This window comes from Ictidomys tridecemlineatus, chromosome 8 (assembly GCF_052094955.1).
Source record: "Ictidomys tridecemlineatus isolate mIctTri1 chromosome 8, mIctTri1.hap1, whole genome shotgun sequence".
Taxonomy (NCBI): domain Eukaryota; kingdom Metazoa; phylum Chordata; class Mammalia; order Rodentia; family Sciuridae; genus Ictidomys; species Ictidomys tridecemlineatus.
In genome coordinates this window covers 110181130-110204940 of record NC_135484.1, presented here as the reverse complement: position 1 = coordinate 110204940, position 23811 = coordinate 110181130, and the positions used below count along the sequence as shown (strand labels likewise).

General features: G+C 38.3%; 1 protein-coding gene across 13 annotated transcripts; it reads left to right on the top strand.

Annotated features, from left to right (window-relative positions):
* Positions 1 to 111: 111 nt before the first annotated feature.
* Nfya (nuclear transcription factor Y subunit alpha) lies at positions 112 to 22455 on the top strand. 13 transcript variants are annotated; one of them, XM_078020062.1, is made up of 10 exons: positions 112 to 246; positions 6849 to 6999; positions 8448 to 8528; positions 11328 to 11474; positions 13513 to 13644; positions 13832 to 13937; positions 15290 to 15438; positions 16511 to 16684; positions 19157 to 19258; positions 21849 to 22455. In XM_078020062.1, the coding sequence occupies exons 2-10, from the start codon at positions 6925 to 6927 to the stop codon at positions 21900 to 21902; spliced, it is 1020 nt and encodes a 339-aa protein (XP_077876188.1). In that variant the 5' UTR covers positions 112 to 246; positions 6849 to 6924; the 3' UTR covers positions 21903 to 22455. The 13 variants fall into 13 exon arrangements, with proteins under 13 accessions (XP_077876188.1, XP_040138547.1, XP_077876186.1 ...); XM_040282613.2 differs by having other exon boundaries at positions 15272 to 15438; XM_078020060.1 differs by having other exon boundaries at positions 8448 to 8531.
* The last annotated feature ends 1356 nt before the right edge of the window (positions 22456 to 23811 follow it).

Below are 23811 nucleotides of genomic sequence, written 5' to 3'. Positions count from 1 at the left end.
GGAGCGCCTGCGCGATGCTTCTCCGAAGAGGGGCGGGACGAGCCCGGCTGGGGTTAGAGGGCGTGGTCTCAGAGGCGCCTGCGCGGAGGCGGTTGGAGGGAGGCCCGATTCCCCTTTGTTCAGGTTCGCCATTTTGCGAGGCAGCGGCAGTGGCGGCGGCAGCGGCGGCTGGAGCCTCTGATTGGGTTTCGGGGTCCGGTACTGGAGCCAATCAGCGCGGGCAGCGAACCGGGGGAGCGAGGCACGGTGAGTATGAGGAGCCAATATCCAGCGGCCCAGAGCCGGCCCCAGCGCCCCGATTGGCGGGTCTCGCTGACCACTCAGGAGAGGCCCAGGCGCCCGTCGAGCCCGGGGAGTCGAGCTGAGCCTAGCCGAGCAGGGCGGCCGGAGGCCCCGGCCCGGAGCCTGCTGGCGACTCGGGGCACTCCCGGCCGGGGCCTGCAGGGGCCGCCCAGTGTGGGGATGGCGCCCCCGGGGGAAGGCTCTTTGGGTTCTTGTCCCTTGCGGGGTGCCAGTGCCAGTTGGGGATGCAACCTCTTTCCTCCGACCCTTAGGCCCGGGTTCTCGGGCCCCGGGAATGCGGGTGGTGGCCTTGACTGCCACAAGTGCCCCTACACTCAACAACACAAGCGCGCCCTGGGCCCCGGCGGTTTTCCCCGTCCTTCCAGCCTCATCCTTAAATCCGCCCTTGTACTCTCCACGCCCCGACTCTCGGGACGAAAGGACCTCCCGCGAGCACGTGTCCCCGGCCCTGAGTGAGTCTGGGCCCCTGTGTCCGCAGCCCCTGTGGGTCAGCAGGGAGGCCTGGAAAATACGCGCGCCGCGGCCACAGGCTCGGAGTGCGGCGGGCGGAGCTGGCCGGCCCGCCCCCGCCGCAGGCCGCTGCTGACCCGCCCCGCCACTCCGGGCCGGGGAGGGGGCCGTTGGTTCTCCCCTGTCCCGCCGCGCCCCCCCTCCTGGCCCACTAGTCCCGAGTCTTTGGCCGGGCGCCGTTACCACCCCCTTTTGGCTCGTCATTTCCTCTCCTCCCCGCCTCGCTTGTCCGGGCAGGACCGCACACCTCTGTGCTGGAGTCCAACCAAGCGGTCCGTCTGCCAGGCCCGGCCATTCGGTGCTTGGAACCTCACTCTTAGAAGATTGATAGCCCTGCGCATTCTTTCCCGGAGGCTGCACAACTACTGTTTATATTATTTGTCTTCTCCGTTGCTCATTCTGTGAACTCTTCCTCCCTTGGAAATGTACCGATTATTATTATTTTTTTTCCTTTTACCTTTCTGTGTCACTATCTGACTTGACAGTTCTGGCCATACATTTGTCGGTGGCTTGTTTTTTTTTTTTTTTTTCTGATATACTTCTAATCCCGAGAAAGTGTTATGGACTTTTTTTTGTTGGCTGGGGGGAAACTCATCACTTATGGTGCTGGAGAAAGGGAGTGGGTAGAGGTAAATAAGAGCCGCACCTGCTTGATGGAGATTTACATTTGAAAGGCAGTGAGTCTAAATGGTTAGTCCTGTAGTGTTTTAAGAGCAATCAGTGGCTCCCGGCCACACTTTTGGTTAGCCTTGACAGTTGATTAGTTATCTTTGGACTGAAAGAATGGAAGAGCATTGCTTTCAGAGAGAAGCATGTTCAGAGGCATCATATTGTGTTGTGTTTTTGAGGCAAAGGATAAAGTAGGTTAAGGAAGTGGGCAATAGTAATGAGATTAGGCAAGATCACCCATATATATCTTGCCAAGAAATTGTTTGGAAGTAGTTATTTTGTCTGGAGGTTCAGGTAGAGGGGAATCTAGAACCTTTGGGGGGCATGCATATTTTTTTCCCTCCTAAGATTGGAAAGCTAGTTTCTCATTTGTGGATTGTGTCCCATGGTAGTGTGGTGGACTTCTTGGGGGCTAGAAAATTGTTTTCTCTTAGGAGACTAAAAATTATTTTTACTCAGATGAAACATTTATTCCAGTCCTTCTCAGTTAACTTAAGTATATGGTACTTTTTTCTTTTTGTTTTAATCACATTTTCTGAGGTCAAGAAAACTAGTCCAGTATTCTTTCCACTATTAAAACTTGTTTTTCACTTTTTAGGAAGAGTTTTTCTTTGTTATTAATTTTTTAAATCCTATTAATTCTCATATTATTTGTAATAGATGGGACAGCATGATTTAGATGTTTTTAAGAAGCATTTATATTTGTCTTTGAATCACGGCTTTAATCTTGGTAGCTAAAAATAAGTACATTTGATCATTTTAAAAATACCAAATACTTTTGCCTGATATCTTTCCACTATCACCCTTACCCTGCAGTGCTAGAGATCTAATGCAGGGCCTCACCATCTAGGCAAGTGCTTCCAGTGAGCTACCTCCCCACCCAACTAGACATCTTTGCAAAAGGCATTTGCTCAATACCTCAAGATCCTCCACCTGTGTGCAGAGAAACTTTGTAGTATTGCCTGGCATTTTAGAGACAGTAGTGTGACCTTTCTCTGGATGTGGGGCCTTATGGTATACTATTAATACGCTGAAATTTATATCCCCAGCCCTTTTTATTTTTTGAGAAAGGGTCTCACTGAGTCTCCAAGGCTGACCTCAAACTTAATTCTCCTGCCTCAGCCTCCTGAGTTGTTGGGATTACGGGGGTATACCACCACACACAACTACTTCTTACTCCTTTACTAAATTTAAAAGTACTCTTTGAAGTCAGAATCTTAATCACTTTTTTTTTCTTTCCAAAATCACTAGAACAGTGTCTGACAACATGGTATACCGTACAGGAGAGAAGGGACAAATTAGGAAGCTCCAGTTCAAAAACTTCAAGGGAGATGGACGCTGGACAGCCCAATGTTGTCCAGCCTTTTATCAAACACACATGAAACTACCCTTTTCATGTGTTGAGTTTTGAAAAATTAAGTTTTAGTGAGTCAAACTGGTAATTTTTAATAATAAAATTTAGAATATCCAAGTGCATTTTATGTTGTATAAAGATAAGTAATGTTTCATGAAATGTTTTAGCAACATGTTTTGTAGTTTATGTGTGTACTGAATTGTGATACAAAGTGTATTTCTTACTGTGATTTGTGGTTAAAAAAAATCAAAAGTTAGAAAGAGATCCTTAGAAAAGTAAGTCTAATGTTTACCTGGTAATGATTGTCAAATGTGATCAGAGGGCTTTACGTAGGCTTGCAAGTTGAGTTTCTGGAAGGGTTGATTTTAGAATGTTATATGTACAAATAGAATGGATACCTAGTCATTGGCCAAATTTCTGCTTCTGCAGTTGGAAATGGCAGGGCACAGATGCTATGGGAAGAGAATTTTCATGCTAACCATAATAAATGTACACTCTCATTCTTTCTCTCTTGGAGGAAAAAAAAAATTCAAAACTTTGTGTTAGAAGTAAGAGCTAGCTAGACTAAATCTGGTTGACTTTGTCATAATCTTAGGCAGAGAAGCTCTTGAGGAAAGACAATGTGTCAAGATTGTGTTACAGTTCCACTAACTGAAGTTCACAGTAGTGAGAACATATGGCTTCACTGAAGCCAAATGCTCATAGCATCCACCATTAGTAGTGTCAGTATCGAACTCCACTCCACACTGAATCATCCCCTCATTAATGTTAACGAGTTATGCTAGATTTTGAGGCTTCTTCTATTTTTATCCTTCAGAGTATAGTGGATTTAAATGTTCTTAAATTGGAGCATTTGTATTATCAGAATAAACTAATTAAGAAAATATATATGTTATACATATATTAATCATTCCCATGTGCTTCAGGTTATATTTTAGTCTGATAAGATGTGAATTTCTGACTGGGCTTCATGGTGTCTGTATTCTTGCTACTCAGGAAGCTGAGCCAGGGAGGCTCACTTGAGCCTAGGAGTTCAAGTCTATCGTGGGCAACAGAGGAAGACTCAAAACACAGACAAATGTAAATTTCTGGAAATTAGGAGAATTTGGTTGAAAATGTTGAAATACAGAGGACATCTCATGATCTTTATTTTTTAGTTTAAATATTGGGATACAATTTAGGCCCAAAGTATAATCATTATAAGCGAGCACTTTAATGAGTTTAAACAGATATATACCCCTGCATAACTACCCCCATAATGAAGATGTAAAACATTTTTATTATCAGGAAGTTTGTAAAACTCCATCTGCCTTTCTACAATCCAAAGGAACTACTGATCTGTTTTGTTTTGTTTTGTTTTGTTTGTCTCTAGATTACTATCTTATAGTAAGGTTCATAAAAATATCCTGACCTTGATTTTATTAGTTTAGAAACAGGTGTATTGTGTGTTAGAGACTGGTTAAAATTTGAGGAGGTCTATTGGCTTCCCTAGCAGAGCCACTTAGTCTGGCTGATAACCTTATTTTTCTGTACTATATTCAGAGTTTCTCCAGCTGACTTAGTCAACCAATTCAAAAGAGACTGGTATAAAAATCAGAAGATCTATGTGTCAGTATGCAGTGAAAAATATCAGTTTTACATATGTGTTAAGCATATTAGTTCCCTATGTGTAAATCCAAATGGTGGCCAGAAATGTGCATTCTGATGGAGCAAAGGCAGTGTTTTGGACAGCCATATAGCCACAAGCCACTGTGCTATGATGGCATAGCCATCCTGTTATAAATAAAGACTTGTATAAGCTTATATTGAACCTATTTTGATTTTGGGGTCATAGGCTTGATTGGTTTTTAGATTAGATCATATATTTCCTCCCCAACAATTAGTATAAAATTCTTTGAACATACAGTAAAGTTAAGAATTTTACAGTGAACACCTGTATACGTACCACTTAGAATCTACCATTAACATTTTTCCATACTTACCTTACCAGACCCATTCATCCATCTTATTTTTTGATACATTTCAGAATACATTTTAGTATAGTACACTTCCTCCTAAGTGCTTGGATGTATACGTAAATGTTGTGTTACCTTTCTGATGCTGTAACAAATACTTTAGATAATCAACTTATAAAGCGAAAAGGTTTATTTTACCATACAATTTTTGGATTGATTGATTGGTCCCATTGCTGTGGAGCTTGTATCAAAGCAGGACATCATAGTGGCAACAGATGTCCTGGCAAAACTACTTACCTCATGGCCAGGATTTAAAAAAAAAGAAGTAGAAAGAGAAGAATAGATAGGGGTTCCCTTGGAGGACAGACCACCAGTGACTAGAAGACTTGCCATTAATTCTCTCAAGGTTTTCTTTTCCAGTAGCACCAAGCTGGGGCTTTGGGGAAACATTGCAAATGAAATCTATTTTGATTTCTTCATTTACAACATGGTATTGAGACATCTTTCAAGTGATTAATCTCATCTACTACACATAGGTTGATGGAGAGTGGTACTTCACTTTGCCCCTGTAATGTGCAACTTAGTGCACAAAATTTTATCTTTCAAATTTTGGAATTTATGAAGGCCTAGAGAAAAATTGAAAAGGAATGGTTTATTTACATTTTGTTTATTTCCAAAATGAAGTTAATCTTTGGAATTTTGTAATGTTACTGTTTCAATCAAGTCTTTATTCTGGGTTCTCATATCACTTCAGTTTATCTAATTGTGTTCTTATTTCAAAAAGGAGTCTTCAAATCTGAAAGTGTGTGAAAAGGATAGATTTGAACAGTAACTGGTTATTTGCTGACTTTAAGGATTTGGCAGGTTATTCCCCCCACCATCACCCTCCCTTATACTGGGAAGTAAACCCAGGAGTATCTATTTCTAAGCTACATCCCCAGCCTTTTTTATTTTATTTTGAGGCAGGATTTCATTAAATAGCCCAGGTAGGTCTCAAACTTGAGATCTTCCTAACTCAGGTTCCCATATATTAGCTGGAATTACAGAGGTGTGCTACCCTGCAACACTTACAATGGTTCCCTCTTATACAAGATATCTTTCCATAGTTTTATTTACCCACAGTCCCAAAATATTAAATGGAAAATTACAAAAGAAAATAACTCATAAGTTTTAAACTGTGTGTCATTCCAAGTAGTGTGAGAAAATCTCACGTTGTTTGGCCAAAGACAAGATAGTGTATCCATGCTAATTCCCACCATTAATTGTTTATTGGCTATCTCAACTGTCATACTGTTGGTTGTAGAATCAATCACACTGCTTGCATTCATGTAATCTTCATTTTACTTAATAATGACCCCAAAGTACAAAAGTAATGATGCTAAGGAGACACCAATGCATAAAACAGGGAAAGACAGATTAACTCCAATGGTGTGGCAAATTTTGACATTGTATAATGTCTTTTTTAGTTTTTGTATTATGATACAAACTCTTAAACTTTTGCTAGAGCTTTCTTAGTGCTACCAATGGAGATTTTCTTATCTTTTTTTTTTTTTAAGGTGACACACAATAATTGCACTGTTCATAGGATAGAGATTTTGATATAAAAAAAATTGACTTCACATTTGGAGTAAACTATTTACTAAATAATAAGCCCTGAAATTTTAAATTGCTTACCATATATAGTGAACTAGAGTAACATGTTTGATGGGCAGTAAGTGTGTGGTACAAAATAAAGAATCTTTATTCTCTAAAGTACTCCCACAGATCTGAAAATCTGTGTTAAATAGACCTTGCAACAAAGATATTATAGCTTAATGAGTATTGCCAAGGTGTAAGTGTTGTTCTGGTAGTATTGAAAGGTAAGATCATTTATAAAAAAGGACTAAAAGCGTTTTCGTGAAAATGGTGTTGTGATGTTATTTTTGACCATGTAAGTCTAGTTAAAGATTATTGATAATTAACATTTTCTTTTCTCTTATCTCATTTTATTGTAAATGTTAAACACAGTTATAATTTGACAATCTCATTATAATTTATTTTCCCAACTTTTCTAACAGGAGTGCACCACCTCACAGTCTTCTAGGCTCTCCAAAGTGAAGCTCACTGTGGACAGGATTCTATCTGGGAGGGGCCATGGAGCAATATACGGCAAATAGCAATAGCTCAACAGAGCAGATTGTTGTGCAGGCTGGACAGATTCAGCAGCAGGTATGAAAGCAAAACATCCTGAAACATCACAACAGTGGAACTGATAATAGCACAAATTGGCTATTACATGATTATTGGGAATTATTTAAGAGGTACCAAATCTAGTGAAATATTTGGTATAATTTATGCTAAAGTGTTATGAGTTCATGACCATCTAGAATCTGCTCTTTATGGGAGCCTGGTTTAATAATAAATTGCCTCTTTGGTCTCATTGAAAATGATAACATCTGGTTTGTTTATCTGATGGACATTTGGAGTTTGGGTTTTTTTTTTTTTTTTTTAATCATTATTATTTTTCAACCCTCCCTCCCACCCCTTCTTTGAGCTAACTTGTAATTTTGTAAAGGTTTGGCCATAGTACACACCAGTCAGATTTCAAGAAATTCATCATTCTTTGATGTGGTCCACCCTAGTACCTATTTTAAAAAGCTTTAGTTCAACACTCAGATATTATTTAAACATGTGGATAACCACATATTAGAATGAAATTCCCAGCTGCTAGTTTATTCCTAAATAAGATAAATTGCATCCTTGAATATATACACTTTTTGTCTAGATTTATTTCAGTAAAACTTCACTTTTTTCCCAATCCTAGAAGAAAGGGGAAAAAAGAAATGTATTATGCTTTCATTTGACCTTAGGCCAAGATTGATATCTTAGAAATAGTTTTTGCATTCAAAATCCAACTTAGCAAAGTAGGGAGAGCAAAGGAAGTATTAGTGGTTTTTCTGATCTAATAATCAAAGGAAGGAGCTCCTCTTGATTAAGAGATTAATTATTTATACTCCCTTGCTGCTTTTCCCTTCCTTGTAGCTGCTGTTGCTCTGGCAGCTTCCTCCAGCTGCCTTTGAGAAAGGCTCCATGCAGGCCAGTGTTGTGGTGTGTGGATTTCTATTCTGTCAAAACTTATGAGAACATCAAAATAAGGTTGAATCACTGAAAACATTGTTTCTAAGTCAGTTCATCTGGATAGAAATAAGTCTTGGTCTTGGGACATAAAAGCCAATGACTATGAAGATGATGGTTCACAGTGATTAACTCATCCTTCCTTTATTGGTGATTGCATTTAAGCCCCAGAAATTTTTTATTGTTTCTTGTGAACTTATTTGAGGAAGTATAGAGAGGATTAAAATTATGTAAGCAGAAGAGTGAAATATTTCTGGAGGGAAAGCCTATATACAAATTTTTGTGTTAATGTTATTTGGCCTTTTTGAATGTGGACGTAAGTTTTAAGGTCCATTCTGGGTGTAGGATGCTTACATCTTTGATCCTGCCACACAACAGCTTCAGTTTAGGGAGACTATACATTTTGAAAGCCCTGTGTAGGGTAAAGCTTTTGAAAGAAGACTTTCCTCCCCCTCCCACAAGAGGTAAGGTAATCTCATGTCTTGAACTATACATTTCCTTCCTGATACATTTCAAGATCTTCCTGTTCCTGTTCTCAGCAGCAGGGTGGTGTCACTGCCGTCCAGTTGCAGACTGAGGCCCAGGTGGCATCTGCCTCAGGCCAGCAGGTCCAGACCCTCCAGGTAGTGGTGCCCTCTCTGATTCTTTGTGAGCACTGCATGAACTTCTCCTTATGTCTGGTGCTGTGTGTGTTAGGATCTCAAGTAGGAATCAGTCAGTTGCATGTTTTTGATGCTTCTAACTTGTCTTTGAGGCTAAGTTGCCACTTCCCTAATGATCCATGCTAAGTCATGTAGTGACTGTTGTATCTGTTTTCAGAAAACTATATTTGACTAGTGAGCAAGTCTCTGGAAAAGAAAGAAACATGACAAGAAAAAATTCTTAAGAGTGGCATTAGGACTCATAAAGTGCTTAGATTCGATCTGCTTGCATGGCAGAATTTCATGAGTTTGTATTATAGTTGAGAATTTTACACACATGCAAATTAACTAGGCTGTTTATTATTAAAGGGCCAACTTGATTGTAAAATAATAGTTGAGCGGTTTAAGCACTGAATCATGTTGATCTCTTCATAACCATTAGTTTTCACTACCTTTCCTGGGAAAATAATGACCTGTCTTATTACTAGATTTGTAGAGATTATTCCCATTCTGTTTGGTTCAGCAGGGTGGGGTACACGTTCAAGATTTAGGTATTAGAGCGACCCTAATGATTCTTGATAGTTACTTGGATATGCTTTTAAAAAAAAAAAAAAAGTATATTGTAAAGGTTTCTAAGTTGAACAGTGCAGTTTTTTCATTATGTATGGCCATGTTCATTGCCATAAATTGGTGTTAAAATTTGGCCTGTTCCTATTTTCAAAAAAACAATACAAACAAACAAAAACAGAAGTAGAGGCACTAGTCTTTTCTTTGTAGATTACTTTGATTAAAATGACTATATTGGGCTGGGGTTGTGGCTCAGCGGGAGGGCGCTCGCCTCAAAAGTGCAAGACCCTGGGTTCGATCCTCAGCACCACATAAAAAATAAATAAATAAGTGAAATAAAGATATTTTTTAAAAAGACCATATTTTTGAAAAATTATAAAATTTAGATGCTCTTCCTTTTTTCTTTCATTGAATTGGAAATGATTCAGAGTAGGGTCTAGAATATAAAACCAGCATTTCACTTTATTACTAGTGCTGCTAAGAATCCTGTAGTTAACTGTTTCAAACAGTCATTTCACTTTACCCTTTCAACTCCTGCCTCTGCCACCAGTAGCATTTAGTGATGATATAATGCAGCTAGTTCTGAGCATAAATTAGTCTAAAAGAAGTTGAGCTCATTGGTAGTTCTGAACTGTATTGGAATCTTAGTTCAACAGCTTGTTTATGTAGTTCATGCTTGCTTCATCTTATTAATGTATAAAATAGTATTTTGGATTGTCGTTAACCACTTGTGGAATGGGAATGTAACATGCTCTTAACTGTATGGCTTATTGTCTGATGCATGTGTCCTTGTATCATTTATGTGTTGTAAACACTGAGCTCTTTGGAGTCTCAGTTTTATCATGTGCATATAGCATGTCAGTGGGGGAGGAAATTAAGACAGTGGGTAGCCAGAAAATGATTAATGATGTGTCTTGTAACTACTTAAATAAATTGTATTTTAAAGAAATGGAAAACTTTTCTCTAAGGGTCTCATTATTTTTGGAGAATTCTAAATACTTCCTGCAGTTACTCATGCAGTAAGTCTTCTAATAAATCTTTTCTGATACAGCATATGCAAGCATTTGGCGTAGCAAAGGGAATTCGAACGGGGAAGTAAAGGAAGGAGAAAACATGAAAGTCAGGCTGTAAAGTCCTTAAAGTGAAATTTCTCATGGAATAGTTAAGCAAAACCTAGTATTTAAATATTTCTGTAGATTTAGTACATTGGTGGCAGTGGTAGGAAGGTCTTACTATCCTACTCATCTGGCACATTAATTTCTGGCATTAAGAATGAATATTTTAGTCATACAAGTATTCTTTTGTTCTCTTAAATAATTCCTCAAAACAAAAATTGAACATGAAAATGAAAGTTTGGGTCTCTTAGCTGCTGTGTTGATTGTTCCTGTTTATTCCTAACATAGCTTATATTTTGGCTTCCAGAAAGCATTCTTCCTTTTAGGTATTTGAGGTTTAAGATGTGGTGGAGCACTTGCAGTGACCTGCTTTCTAGAGTAGTTCATTTACTTCTAGGCCCTTGAAAGTTGGAAATTCTGTTTGTACACTTGACTGCTCTAATTTCGGTATTTGTCATTGCTTCTGATAAACCTAAAATAACTGTAGATACTACAAGATGCAGTGTGAGGAACTTTACCATGAAGACTGCAAACCAGAAAATATTTGCAGGAAGTCTTTAATAGTGGACTTTTTAAGCAACAAACATCTAGATTCAGAGAGTGAAGAGAATAAAATGTGTACATTTCACTTTTGCTTGAGAGACTATGGGAAAAGGAATCCTCTGCATAAGCTTTCAGGACTCATGTTACCCACTTTCCTAGAGCAGTTTGATTTACTCCCTCTGGATTATTTAGAATTGCACTCAACCATCCATCACCACCTTCTCAATTCATGTTTTGCAGCCCTCACAAGAGACCATTCATGGGTATTGGTTTAAAAAGGAAAACTTTATTTGGTGATAAATGTCTTGTATCTGTTAATACTTCTGAAGATTTTAGATATGCTCCATTATATCAGACCTTAAAAGATTCAGTTTGGTGTTTAGTCAGAGATACCAGGGATATTTGAAAAAGATCATTTGAGAACTAAGCTTATTTTCCTAGTATTTCTCCTACCTTTCCTCCCCTCTAGCAAGTTAACAGAATAGTTCCAGTGATTGTCTTAGTAAAAATTTTGTGTCTTGTGTTATTTCATTGTTCTTATTTTATTTCATTCTAGGTCCAGGGCCAACCATTAATGGTGCAAGTCAGTGGAGGCCAATTAATCACATCAACTGGCCAACCTATTATGGTCCAGGCTGTCCCCGGGGGACAAGGTCAAACCATCATGCAAGTACCTGTTTCTGGGACACAGGGTTTGCAACAGGTGAGTGCTATTTTAAAAAATGTTTCGAAAGTCTGTCACATAAGAAATTTAAAGGAATAGGTTGTTGAAGACTGCTAGATAGTCATGTTACATCCCTTGTGTTTTTATATGTAATTTATACCATGCCCATAGGTTTTTTTCTTTACTTGTTCTTTTATTTACTTATTTTTTTAAAAATATTTTTAGTTGTAGATGGATACAGTATCTTTATTTATTTTTATGTGGTGCTGAGGATCCAACCCAGTGCCTCATACATGTGAGGCAAGTGCTGCAATACTGAGGTTCATTCCCAGCCCCCTCAACCTGTTCTTTTAAATATATATTGCATTGTTTTCTTAGTTGTCATTTTTAATCCCTTCATAATGTGTAATTTGATGATTCAGAAATTCAGAATCCTTAAAGTGTAGTTGAAGATTTTTGGGTTTGTTTTTGCTTTTATAGATGAGGCTATTATAAACATAGATCACTACAGTTTTACTTTTCAATTGAGTTTTAAGTGTAGTTTCAAAGTGGGGTTGCTTGAGCAGAGGGTAAGAACATTGTTAATGCTATTGGCATATTTTTACCAAAATCAAGTTGTAACTGAGATTAAAAATAGTTTCCACATTTCTTCATGCATAAATGTATGAAGCTCTAAATTTATTTTCAGTGTGTGCTTTTTCAATTTCACATTGCTCTTTCATTTCTGCCCTTCCTCTCTCTGCTTCTTCTCCAGTCCCTGGTCATGATGCCTTCTCCACTGTCAAATAGAGGCACTATGATCAAGTTCTAGGCACAGTATACTGTGAGAGTAGTAACCTAACTTCCATTGGCAAGCCATTTAATCATTGGTTTTTCCAACCAGAAATGTAGTTTATGTAGGTGACATCTAGGATTCATTCTAGCTCTGAATTCTATGATATGACGTTTTGTTTTTCTTGGAAGAGTTGTGTATTTCCCTGCTTTTAAAATAGGATTGTAACTAATTAAGCTGAAAAATTACTTATACACACACACACACACACACACACACAGAGCTATAGGTGAGATTCCAGTCTCCCTTAAAATGCTTAAGGTTTAAATCCCTTTTATGTAAGAAATGGCTTCTTACGAGTGTTCTTTGATAGTCATTATTTTAAAAAGAAAAAAAAGGTACTTCTTAACCTTTTTTGAATTGTATTCTCCATTTTAGCATTTCTGTGAAACCATACGCCTTCTAAGAAAAAGGATAGATAATCTAGATTACAAAACATTGCATATAATTTTTAGATTAAGATTCTTGGCCTGATATAGACAATAGAATCAGAAGAGAGAACAAGGAAATAGATACAAGAATATTGGGGAAAAACATCAGAAAAAGGCCAGCAAACATTAATGACAGCACTGAATATTAGTGAGGGCATTGCATTGGAAAGAAGATTAGGATCATTCACGTTGTCTTAGTTACCTATTTTTGCATAACAGATTATCCCAGAGGCTCGAAACTAAACAAAAAAACATTTTATCGTTTCTGTGGTCAGTAATCCTCGTATAGCTTAACTGGATTTTGTGGTTCAGTATCTCTTTCGTAAAGATATCTACCTGTGCTACCATCAGTTTACCATTGACTTGGGAATGATATTTTGAATACATATAATATCATCTCATAAGTGAAAAGCACTTCAGAATGTTGTGGGGTCTTTTTTGTTTTTGTGGCACTGGGGATTAAACCCAGGGTTTTGTGCATGCTAGTGAAGCATTCTACCACTGAGCTACATCTCCAGCCCCAGAATGTATTTTTAAGTGAATATTCTTCTAGAAATAAATAACAATGACACCTCTGTCATCTTTTTAAAAATAAACATTTATTCCTCAGTATCAGATATCCAGACCATATTAAAATTCCCTGATCATTTTATAAATGGAAAATAAGTTGTCACTAATTAAAAATTGAGAGCACAATAGGACTTCTGTCTTTTTCCCTCTTCAAAGCATTTCCTATTTTCTAGAGAAATTCATTTAACTAAAGGAAAGTGGTGGCAATAGAATACCATTTCTTTCTTTGTGTTCTTTTCCATAGATACAACTGGTTCCACCTGGACAGATCCAAATCCAGGGTGGGCAGGCTGTGCAGGTCCAGGGACAGCAGGGTCAGACCCAGCAGATCATCATTCAGCAGCCTCAGACAGCCGTCACTGCTGGCCAGACTCAGGTAATGAGTCAATTCAAGAGGAGAACTGACTTTGAAAATCAGATAGCAAAACCAAGTATTTCATATATAGTAGAAATGGGGAAAGGAATCCATCAAAAGTGTTGTGTTTTAAAGGACCACATGGTCAGTTTTCTTTGGTAGATATCTTTTGGACACTTATCATTGTGTTGTTATTTATTTCCCACAGACTCAGCAGCAAATTGCTGTTCAGGGACAGCAAGTGGCACAGACTGCTGAAGGGCAAACCATTGTCTACCAGCCAGTTAATGCAGATGGTACTATTCTCCAGCAAGGTAAGTAGGTCCATAGGTTCCCTGGAACTTCTTAGGGCATCTTTTTATATTCTGAGCAATTTTAAGTGCTTCAGAAGGCTATGAGCTCAACAGGACTCATTTACAGGACCCCATGAACAATATTTTTTTTTTTATAGAATGGAGTTCTCACTGTGGTTGTCAAAAGACTGATCCAAGGGATTATGTGAGCTTTTAAATGTTATAGGGAAGAAATATTTCTAAATAGAAGATTGGAAATACAAAGTTTCTATATCAATAGTCAAGTTAACATTTTGTCCCATTCCTGTTGTATTTTGTTTGTTTGGTCACTGATTATTCATTCCCAAAAGACTTATATGTCTATTGCATATATAGCATTTAACAACCAGGAGTAAAGAAGAGTTCTCAAAGAGCCTCTAGGATAATAAGGGAGATGTGAACAAATACATATAGTGCAGGACCCTTAGAGAAGAATGTTCTAGGAATAGATGCATAAATCTGTTTTGCTTGGGAGGAGAGGTGCTCAAATTGAACTTGAAGGCTTTTGGAAACATTTGTCAGATAGTTGGGTAAGTTAGGCCAGGCAGGTGCTGGGATGTATACCTGTAATACCAGTGACTCAGGAGACTGAGCAGGAAGATAATAAGTTGGAGGCCAGGCTCAGCAACTTAGCAAAGGGCTGAGGATGTAGCTAAGTGGTAGAACACTTCCTGGGTTCAGTATCCAGTATTGCCAATAAAAAGAGAATACCTCATTTATTTTCCATGACTAAAGATTTGATTTGTAAATAAAATTTTGCAGTATACAGAATCCATAGAGTACAAGAATCATGTGCTAATCCAGCACTAGAGCCTGAGCTGGACTGGGCTCTCGTGAGAGCTCAGACTGAATGGTGAACAATTATTGCTGACAGTTTAAGGACTTGAAGTGCTTTAAGATTATAACCCCTCTATTTGGGGTCATAAACTTATAAATTTATAAAACCTCCTGCCTGTGGCAGATTGATTATTCCTACCTATAAGAGCAGTGGGTATAGCTGTAGTCAGACTAAGGCATAGGAGAGGCCGCCATATTTTCTGGCTTCCTTTTGAAATTATTGGATTGTCCAGGGCAAGTACTCATCTCAAGGATAGATTTACTCCGGACAAGGTCCTAAGCAGTTAATAAATATTTTGATTACTTGGATTTTATGTATAGAAAACCAGAGTTAAGATTAGGAAAATACTTTTTCTCTTGTGCTTTTCAGCATGTTTTTCCAGGGTGGATGAATGTTGTCAGGTAGAAGAGGGACTAACTGTGTTCCCTTCTTTCTGTTCTGTGTGCCTATTTTGTTTTTACGTTTTATTTTCTTAAAGTTACAGTCCCTGTTTCAGGCATGATCACCATCCCAGCAGCCAGTTTGGCAGGAGCACAGATTGTTCAGACAGGAGCCAATACCAACACAACCAGCAGTGGTCAAGGGACTGTCACTGTTACATTACCAGTGGCAGGCAATGTGGTCAATTCAGGAGGAATGGTCATGGTAAGGAAATTTACTTTTCAGCTTGCTGTTCTTATATACTGTTGTTTTCCATTCTTACTTTTGTCTGCTAATAATAATAAAATGAAACATAATTTATTCTGAGCCCACACTATGTGCCATGGACTAATCCAAGTGCTAGAGATACAGCAGTGGTTAAACAGATGTAAATATCTAATTTTTTATGATTTTATTGAGAATTCAGATAATGAAAGGAAGAATAGGCTACTGATCATTGGAAAATGGAAAACACATCGCCTGTGATGGATGAAACAAAAAATAAACTAAAAATTAGATTGTAATCATTAGAGAAACAAATAAAAGTATAAGTATGTTGGGGAGTTGGGGTATGAGTAAAAGCTAAATACCATATGTCAAAATAGAACATTAGTTCATAGCTCCTAAATGTATAAATTAAGAATGAATAGAAGTCTGCATAGAGGTGAGAAAGCTACCGGAAAGATTATTAACCTATTTCTATACCTGTAGGCATTTATAACACTTGGTCATCCTGTACCTCCCTTCCTTTTTGCTATTTCGTTCTTATGATGACTGTTTCTGGCCATTCTATGGCTGCATACCTAGAAAGTGAAGCCATGAATATGAGATGGACTAGAAGAGACCCAACCCTTTAACGCCTCCCTCTAACCAACAGTGGTGTTTTCTGTTTGTTTTTTTTTTTTTCCTGGACATAGGTTTGTTTTTTGGAGGCCTAGAGCCACCTAAGCCAGTAGGCTTTCTTGTGCTTCAGCATAATACCCAGTAAAGCCTCATGAAGGGTATTGCTTTTGCCTTTTCATAAAGAGCAAAAGAGTCCAAGGCTAAGCCTGTAACACAAAAGTCCAAAATGTGGCAGCACCAAAAGATTTGTCTGAATGTTAATAGGTGTGCATGAAGTTTAGTGTGGTGTGTGTTTGTGGGTCCTGACCTCCCTATAAAAGAATCATCTGAGGCTGTTGTTTAAAATTCAGATAGACCTTTAGTGTAATAAATGTTCTTCAGGAATCTATATAACAGGAACCAAAAAAAACTGTTTCCTATGCTGCTTGTAAACTCTGTTTTCTTCTTTGTGCAGATGGTGCCTGGAGCTGGCTCTGTGCCTGCTATCCAGAGAATCCCCCTACCTGGAGCAGAGATGCTTGAAGAAGAGCCCCTCTATGTGAATGCCAAACAGTACCACCGTATTCTCAAAAGAAGGCAAGCTCGGGCAAAACTAGAAGCAGAAGGGAAAATTCCAAAGGAAAGAAGGGTATGTGTAACATTGGGAAGGACACAAGACGAGAGCAGGAGTATCACGATTATCCTTTATATGGTTTATTTTCCTTCTAAACAACTGAAGCTAATTAGGAGGCTATTTATTATCTTTTGTAAGAGTTAGCACTTGTTATGGCTTATGTATAGCTTCAACTATAACAACAGAACCAGTGGACTAAATGGGGTTTTTTAATTATTATTTTGGTTTGGTTTTTTTTTTTTTTTTTTAGAAAGAGAGGGGGACAGAGAGAGAGAGAGAGAGAGAGAGAGAGAGAGAGAGAGAGAGAATTTTAACATTTATTTATTTTTTCTTAGTTCTCGGCGGACACAACATCTTTGTTGGTATGTGGTGCTGCTGAGGATCGAACCCGGGCCGCACGCATGCTAGGCGAGCGCGCTACCGCTTGAGCCACATCCCAGCCCCCTTGGTTTGGTTTTTGGTAGTGGAGACTGAGCCCAGTGATACTCTCCCAGGACTCCCCCTATTTTTTCCTAAATCTATCCATCTATCTATTTTTTGAGACAGAGTCTCACTAAGTTGTGGAGCCTGGCCTGGAGCTAGCAATCCTCTTGCCACTGTGTCTGAATTTTTTTTTTTTTTTTTTCCTTTCTTAAAAGAAGTTCAGAGATAAATTGTCCTGGATTGGTAGTTAGATCATTCCTTCAGTTCTCAAGATCCATTCTCCTCTGTCTACTGCTTTAATTAATATTTTCAGTCTGCTACTTAACAGTCCAAGACTGGGCTCTGGTCCGGGAACAGAGGAAACAGGAAAGGTACCCTCTCTCAAGAAGTTAGATTCTAAAAATTGGGAGTTCATAACCCACTTCAATCTAATGTATGAAATATGATATGTCAAGAGCTTTGTAATGTTGTGAACAACCAGTAAAAAAAAATAAAAAAATAAAAACTGACTCTCAAAAAAAAAACACAATAATTCCCCTTGCAAATTCATATTGGCATGGACATTAGAGGTCATCCAGCAACAGTGAAACTGCTGATGTTTATTCTCTGTCATGCTTGGTAACAATGTCTTACGGTATCAGTGTTGTCCTGCCTTGTCACTATTGTTAATTATTGTAATATTGTCAGTGTTGCCATATAATTTCAGTTTTCCAAAGAACTAGCTATCTTACCACAGTCCATAAATTTAGGACTTCAGGGCCTAGTATTTTAGTGGGGTGGCTCGTTCCCTTTGATAAAGAAGTTGATAAGGATGAGTATCACTTTAAAAAGTTTTATTTCAATAATATTACTTGTAATAGTATTAATAATTATTTATCTATTAGAAAATCATTTTTTAGCACCTTCTCTGGACCAGGAAGTATGCTAGTGTGAGTTATATAGGGTTAACAACACAGACTTGGGCTCTTCTCCAACAGAGTTTCTAAAGAAGGAGAAAATACAGATTTGAACAATTACAACATTATAAAGGCAATGAAGAGGTATAGAATATGACATTTTCTGCATGATTGGAATAACGGTTCTAGTTCTTTGGATCAGGGATGACTTCTCCAGGGCAAGTGATGTTTAACTTTACTAGGGAAGTGATTTAAAAGCACTCAATGTTTGAGAAAAGGAAATGAGATGGAGCAGCAAGAACTAAATCCACGAGGTGGCAAAGTGTTTGGGATGTTTCAGGAAATAAAATAAGAACAGTGTGAAGTGTTGAAATGGGAGCGGAAAATTGGCTTAGATGTCGCCAGGCAGATAAGCAGGAATCAGATCAGACAAGGTTTAGCAGAACAGATAAAGGAATTTGGAGTTTTTTCCTTAGGGACAAAAAAAAAGTGATCTTAGAGGGTCAAGTGGCAATAGGAGATTTGTGTTTTAAATAAAATCCTTCTAACTGTAAAGATTGGAGTAGAGGTGACTTTTAAGACAATTGGTTAGGAGGCTGTTTTAAAAGACAATGAAAGACATGATAGACATCACAAGAGGGCTTTGGTGGTTGGCAGTGTTCTAATAATACAGAGATATCAAGACAGTATAATTAGCAAGATTTGGTAATTGATTGGATGAAGTCCCGGAAAGAATGTTTACAGTGATACCCAGATTTCTGAGCAAGTTAAAAAAAAAAAAGAAGAAGAAGTTAGATCCATGTCACTAGCCAGTGTTACATGGTCACACCTTACCTTGGTTAAGGCTAGGAAATGCAGTCTTTTTAACTGACCAGCCATTTGCCTAACTAAAACTTGGTATTCTATTAAGAGGGAAGTAGTGATCTCTGCTATGCCTTTTTTTTTTTTTTCATTTAACGTTTACATTCTTACAGTAGTAGTTATGTATGATTAACTGCATTTTATTCATGTTCTAGGTTAAGTACTTTCTCCAAAACTTGCTCCATAATTCAAAGTCTTATCTCTTTCTCTGGTCACAGCTCTCTTGAACTTTTAGCAATGCAGTGTGTGTACTAGATAATTCTGCTGGTTCTGGAGAGTCACTAAGTGGTTTTATTTCTTATTTTAGAAATACCTGCATGAGTCTCGGCACCGTCATGCCATGGCTCGGAAGCGTGGTGAAGGTGGACGATTTTTTTCTCCCAAAGAAAAGGATAGTCCCCATATGCAGGTGAGGTGATAAGAGCTCATTCTTCTATTTATTGCCTTGTATTTTTCTTGGGTTGAAGCCTTTACCAGTGTCCTTTTGCCATTTCATGCTCAGGGAGTAATCACATTCTCTAAATTGAATGCAATATAATCTCTTAGTTTTTCTCTTTGTTCTTAAAAGCCCTTGAGGTCTTGAATCCTGTAACCTTTCTTCTCTCTTCATTTTTCCCAGTTACTACTATTATTTCCTTCTTGAAATTCTTACTTAAGTTTTCATGGAATAAGTTATAGTGTTTCTTAGTGTAATAGTAACAGCAGAGTTCACTAATACTATATATGAGAGGTATTATATTAATTATTACGTTTTTTAATTAGCTCTAAGCAACCTCAAGCCCCATGAGATAATAATTACCTATCATCACCATTTTACAATTGAAACAGATTGAGAAAAGTTAATAATTTACCTAATATAAGATACTTAATAAAATGGTTACTGAAATTAAATTAATTACCTTACAGGCATTTCCAGGTTAGTATATCTTGATTTTATCTTTAGAAATATAATTTGAATTGATTTACCTTTTTCCCTCCCAACTTATGTCAGCCTGGTTCTAGTCCTCTTTTCTTTGACTTAGATATAAAAAACAACTTGTCTTCCTTCTTCCACTCTTGTCCCCGCCTTCATATTCTTGACCTCTTAGTGTGGTCTTCTAAATATGTATAACTGTCCTGCTTGAGCTCCTTCACCCCTGACCCTCTCCTATTTGCAGTTGGCCTGAAATCCAGAGTTCTTACCATGGCCAGCAAGGCACCCATGTGCTCTTGCTCCTTTCCCTCTAGTTTCATCTCTTCCTGCTTCTTGGTTCTCTGCGCTCACTGTTCATCATTTGACTCTTGCCATAGGCCTTTGTCCTTAAAGTTTTCAGTCTTTAATCTTCTTCACTCACTCTTTTTGTATAACTGTCTCCTTTTTTTTTTTTTTTTTTTTTAGGCCTTGGTTTAGATTGGAAAGGTTATTCCCAGCCCACATAATATCTAGATGGGTCTCTTCTATTCCAGAATTTTTTCATGCTATCTTTTTTTTTTTCCCCAGTATAATTACCATTTAATTATTTAATTTGTCTAAATGTTCAAGATCATTTTCTTCCTAGAGTACAGTTATGTAGAAAGTAGAGAATTTTATTCTCTACTATATTCATTGGTCTTAGCATAATGTCCAGTTTTGAGCAAGCACTCAGTAAATGATTGTGAAATTAATGAATTTCTTCCATGTACTGATAATTCATTCTGTATAAATACTACATTCCATCACACTATTGTAGTATTCTCTAAATTGATCTCCAGTCTCCTTCAATTGATCTTTATACAGTAATGCAAGGTCAGTCTTGGGTAATTTTTTTATCATGAAAGTCCCTTACTCAACAATATATGTTCTTCATTTCTTAATCCACCACAAATTAGGCAATTTCTTTGTAGTTTCTAAGCAATTTTTCTCATTATGTCTCTCAACAGTTATACTAGATTTCCTCAAATGTCACCACACAGGAACACTAACAACTCTTTGAAGCTATTAGTCCTCACCTGTAGTCTTAGAGCTCCTCACTCTCACTGCTATTCATCCATGTACTGTGTGAATGTGGACTGCCAAATGTGGTAGGCCACTGTGCCAAGAGCTCTTCCTGATTCCAGGTGCTAACAACATGACCTTGCTCTTAACTTGGCCTCTTTGAACCTGTGTCTTCTCATCTGTAAAGTATAATAGTATTGGGTACTTCATAGGAATATTGTGGGGACTTCATGTAGTAATGCACATTAGGCACCTTTTTAGCCTGTCCGTAGTGCATGTTGAGTGTTCAGAAAGTGCTAGTTATTATTCAAGGCCCAACTCCAGGCTTTATACATCCAGAAATCTTCCAGTCTTTTCTCAGATCTTGCCTACTGAGATTTCAGAGACTTATATGGTGAACTAAAGGTGGTTCCTGTGGAGTATTGGAAAAATCCTCCCAGGACTAATTTTTGCTTTTACACTGGGTCTCAAGTGAGAAGCAGCAACCCAAGTTTAGTAAGAAAAATCATACAGAAGACAAAAGATTTAGGAGTTGACCCTTGCTGGCCTCCTGACTTTTTGATTATAGTCCAAACAAATCACTTTATCCTTTCAAGCATCAAGTATCTACAAAATGAGTGCATTAAATTATATAGGTTTTTTCCAGCCTTGCTAAGCACTCAGTATTTAAATGTGATGATCAGAAAATGACATAAAAATGCAGCATGTCACAGTGTTTTCTCTGGGTCTGTTTCTTAGCCACCTGATTAACCCTTAAGAGTAGAGCACAGCTCCATGTGTTTAGGAAAGAAATAACACTATCAACTCTGAAGTGTTTGGTGATAGAGGTCCAGGCTACACTTTATAATTTTTTTAAGAAATAAGGTTTATTGTTTCCTTCCTAATGGAGCTACATTTAAACCATGTGAATGGACTTTAAAGATTTATTACAGAACTTTGATTTTCTTGGCAAAGTTGTACATGTTCCCTCCTGGCTTTGAAAGCCAGGAGGTCATTGTGCTATTGCAGAGGACTCTAATCATTATTATGCTGTCTTTGTCTCTAGGATCCAAACCAAGCTGATGAAGAAGCAATGACACAGATAATTCGAGTTTCCTAACCCCAGGCCATATGATGGAGCTGATCAAGGTCATATTCCTTGCCGATGTTTTCCACTGTTCCAGGGAATTGATCTACTCTTCCAATGGGACATTGACGATCACTTCTGCCCTTTTCTACAGGACAGAAACCACTTAGTTTTTAATAAGTGGCTCAGTATTATAATTGCAGCAATGTCTGGCAAATTGAAGTTGCAAGCCTTTGTCTCACCCTTTCAGTCAGGACCTATTTTAGACTGTTGATAACATTTGACATTTCATGGATTAGGATGATACAAGGAGACACTTGCCAGCCCAGCAGTATACAAGCACTTATGTTGACTGGTGAAGCCAGCCAGCCATCTCAGCAGGGAAGAACATCCTTCTCAACCTGAACTGCAATCAGGGAAGCCGCAGCTCATTCCTTCCCATGGAATCTAGATAGCATCCATCCCTCTGGTGGGGGAGCTCAGGCTGACCAACTGAATAGACACTTTGTATTCAGATGGCCTCTGAGCAAGAAAGTTCCATACTGTGATATGGAAACAATAAATTCTCTGAGATACAGCCATCTAATCTGTGGTAATAATAAGAATCTCTGTGGGTTCATATTTTAGGACTTCAACCAAGAAAAGTCCAAAAGGATATTTTGGACTCTAGGGATAAAGTGATAAAATTTTGAAGAACCTAAAATATACATTGCTGACTCTCTCTTTTTAGCTTTGACAAGTTGTGGTCTGCTTGTCTCTGTTAACAGGTCATCAGGATCATAGGTCTTGCTGTGGCTACTTTTCAGACAATATAGAGGGTCCTGGAACTGGAAACTGCCTTTCCTAAGTAGAAAACAAAACTCTTCAAAAACTTCTGTGCTGATGCACTGAAAACATCTGTAGTAATTCCTAAACAGAGTCAAACTAGAGATTTTCAAGTGTAGTCTTTTTGATGACATTTGGGGAATAGAAGAGTGTTTCAGTCTAGGAAGAAAGAGAAAGAGTAGTCTACCTATCAGGTGTTGTCATAGAGCTTGATTCTCCTCCAGTGGATGAGTACCTGGAATGGATCATTAAGATGAAGAGACTAATTCACATTTATTCTAAAACCTTTTTACAAGTACTGCCAGGGAGAATTCTGAGATTGAGTCCTTGACAAAGGGCCAGTAAAGCACTATTCAAGCACACTGTCCTGGACGTAGTCCAGGTTACCTGCTATAGCTTGATGTGGATGTTGGCCTCATTCCAGCAGCATTTTGTGCTGGCTCCAGAGAGCAGACATTCTTACTCTTCCCATGGCAGCTGATTCTTTGGTGCCATTTGCATTTGTTTTTCCCTTTCTCCGTAGGCCTTGTGCAGAAAGGTTTTCACACTGCACCCATACTATAGGAATAAACTACAGTCTGGAAGAAAGTAGAGACGCTGCAGGGTCAGGAACTGGGCCACAGTTGCCAGAATGAGTTGGACCTCAGAAATCTGTTTTCCACGTGTTGAACTCTGGGATACAGAACCAAGATGATATTTTAGAAGAGTTGGCTGCCTTCTCTGGAAACAAAGAAGGAAAATCCAATAATTCTGAAGACCATTTGGGGTTGGCTTAAATACCAAGAGTAAAGAATACATCCTTGACATCACTCTAAATGCATTAGGACTGAAAAGAAAGTAAACCCTTTGAAGAGAAAATCAGAGGGGGAGGCCATAGTAAAGGTAGAAATAGAGGTATAGAGCTATGCAAAGGAAATTGGAAGTGAAATATCTTCCTAGATCCGGGAATCTACTAGTTTTTCCTGCTTTCCAGGTGTCAGAGGGCTGACTCTTTGATAAGCTCACTAGAAATTTCTGGCTCTTATGTTTCAGAAATTAGACCACCCCAGTTTTTTCAGATAACATTAAAGATGATGAGGAATTTATCTTGGGGTTAGTTTAGGAGTCTAAGATGGAG

Coding starts and splice junctions, on each gene's coding strand:
- Nfya (XM_005318715.5), top strand. CDS start 6,925: ATGGAGCAATATACGGCAAATAGCAATAGCTCAACAGAGCAGATTGTT. Junction 7,000..8,444: donor CTGGACAGATTCAGCAGCAG/GTATGAAAGCAA, acceptor TCCTGTTCTCAG/CAGCAGGGTGGTGTCACTGC. Junction 13,645..13,831: donor TCACTGCTGGCCAGACTCAG/GTAATGAGTCAA, acceptor TATTTCCCACAG/ACTCAGCAGCAAATTGCTGT.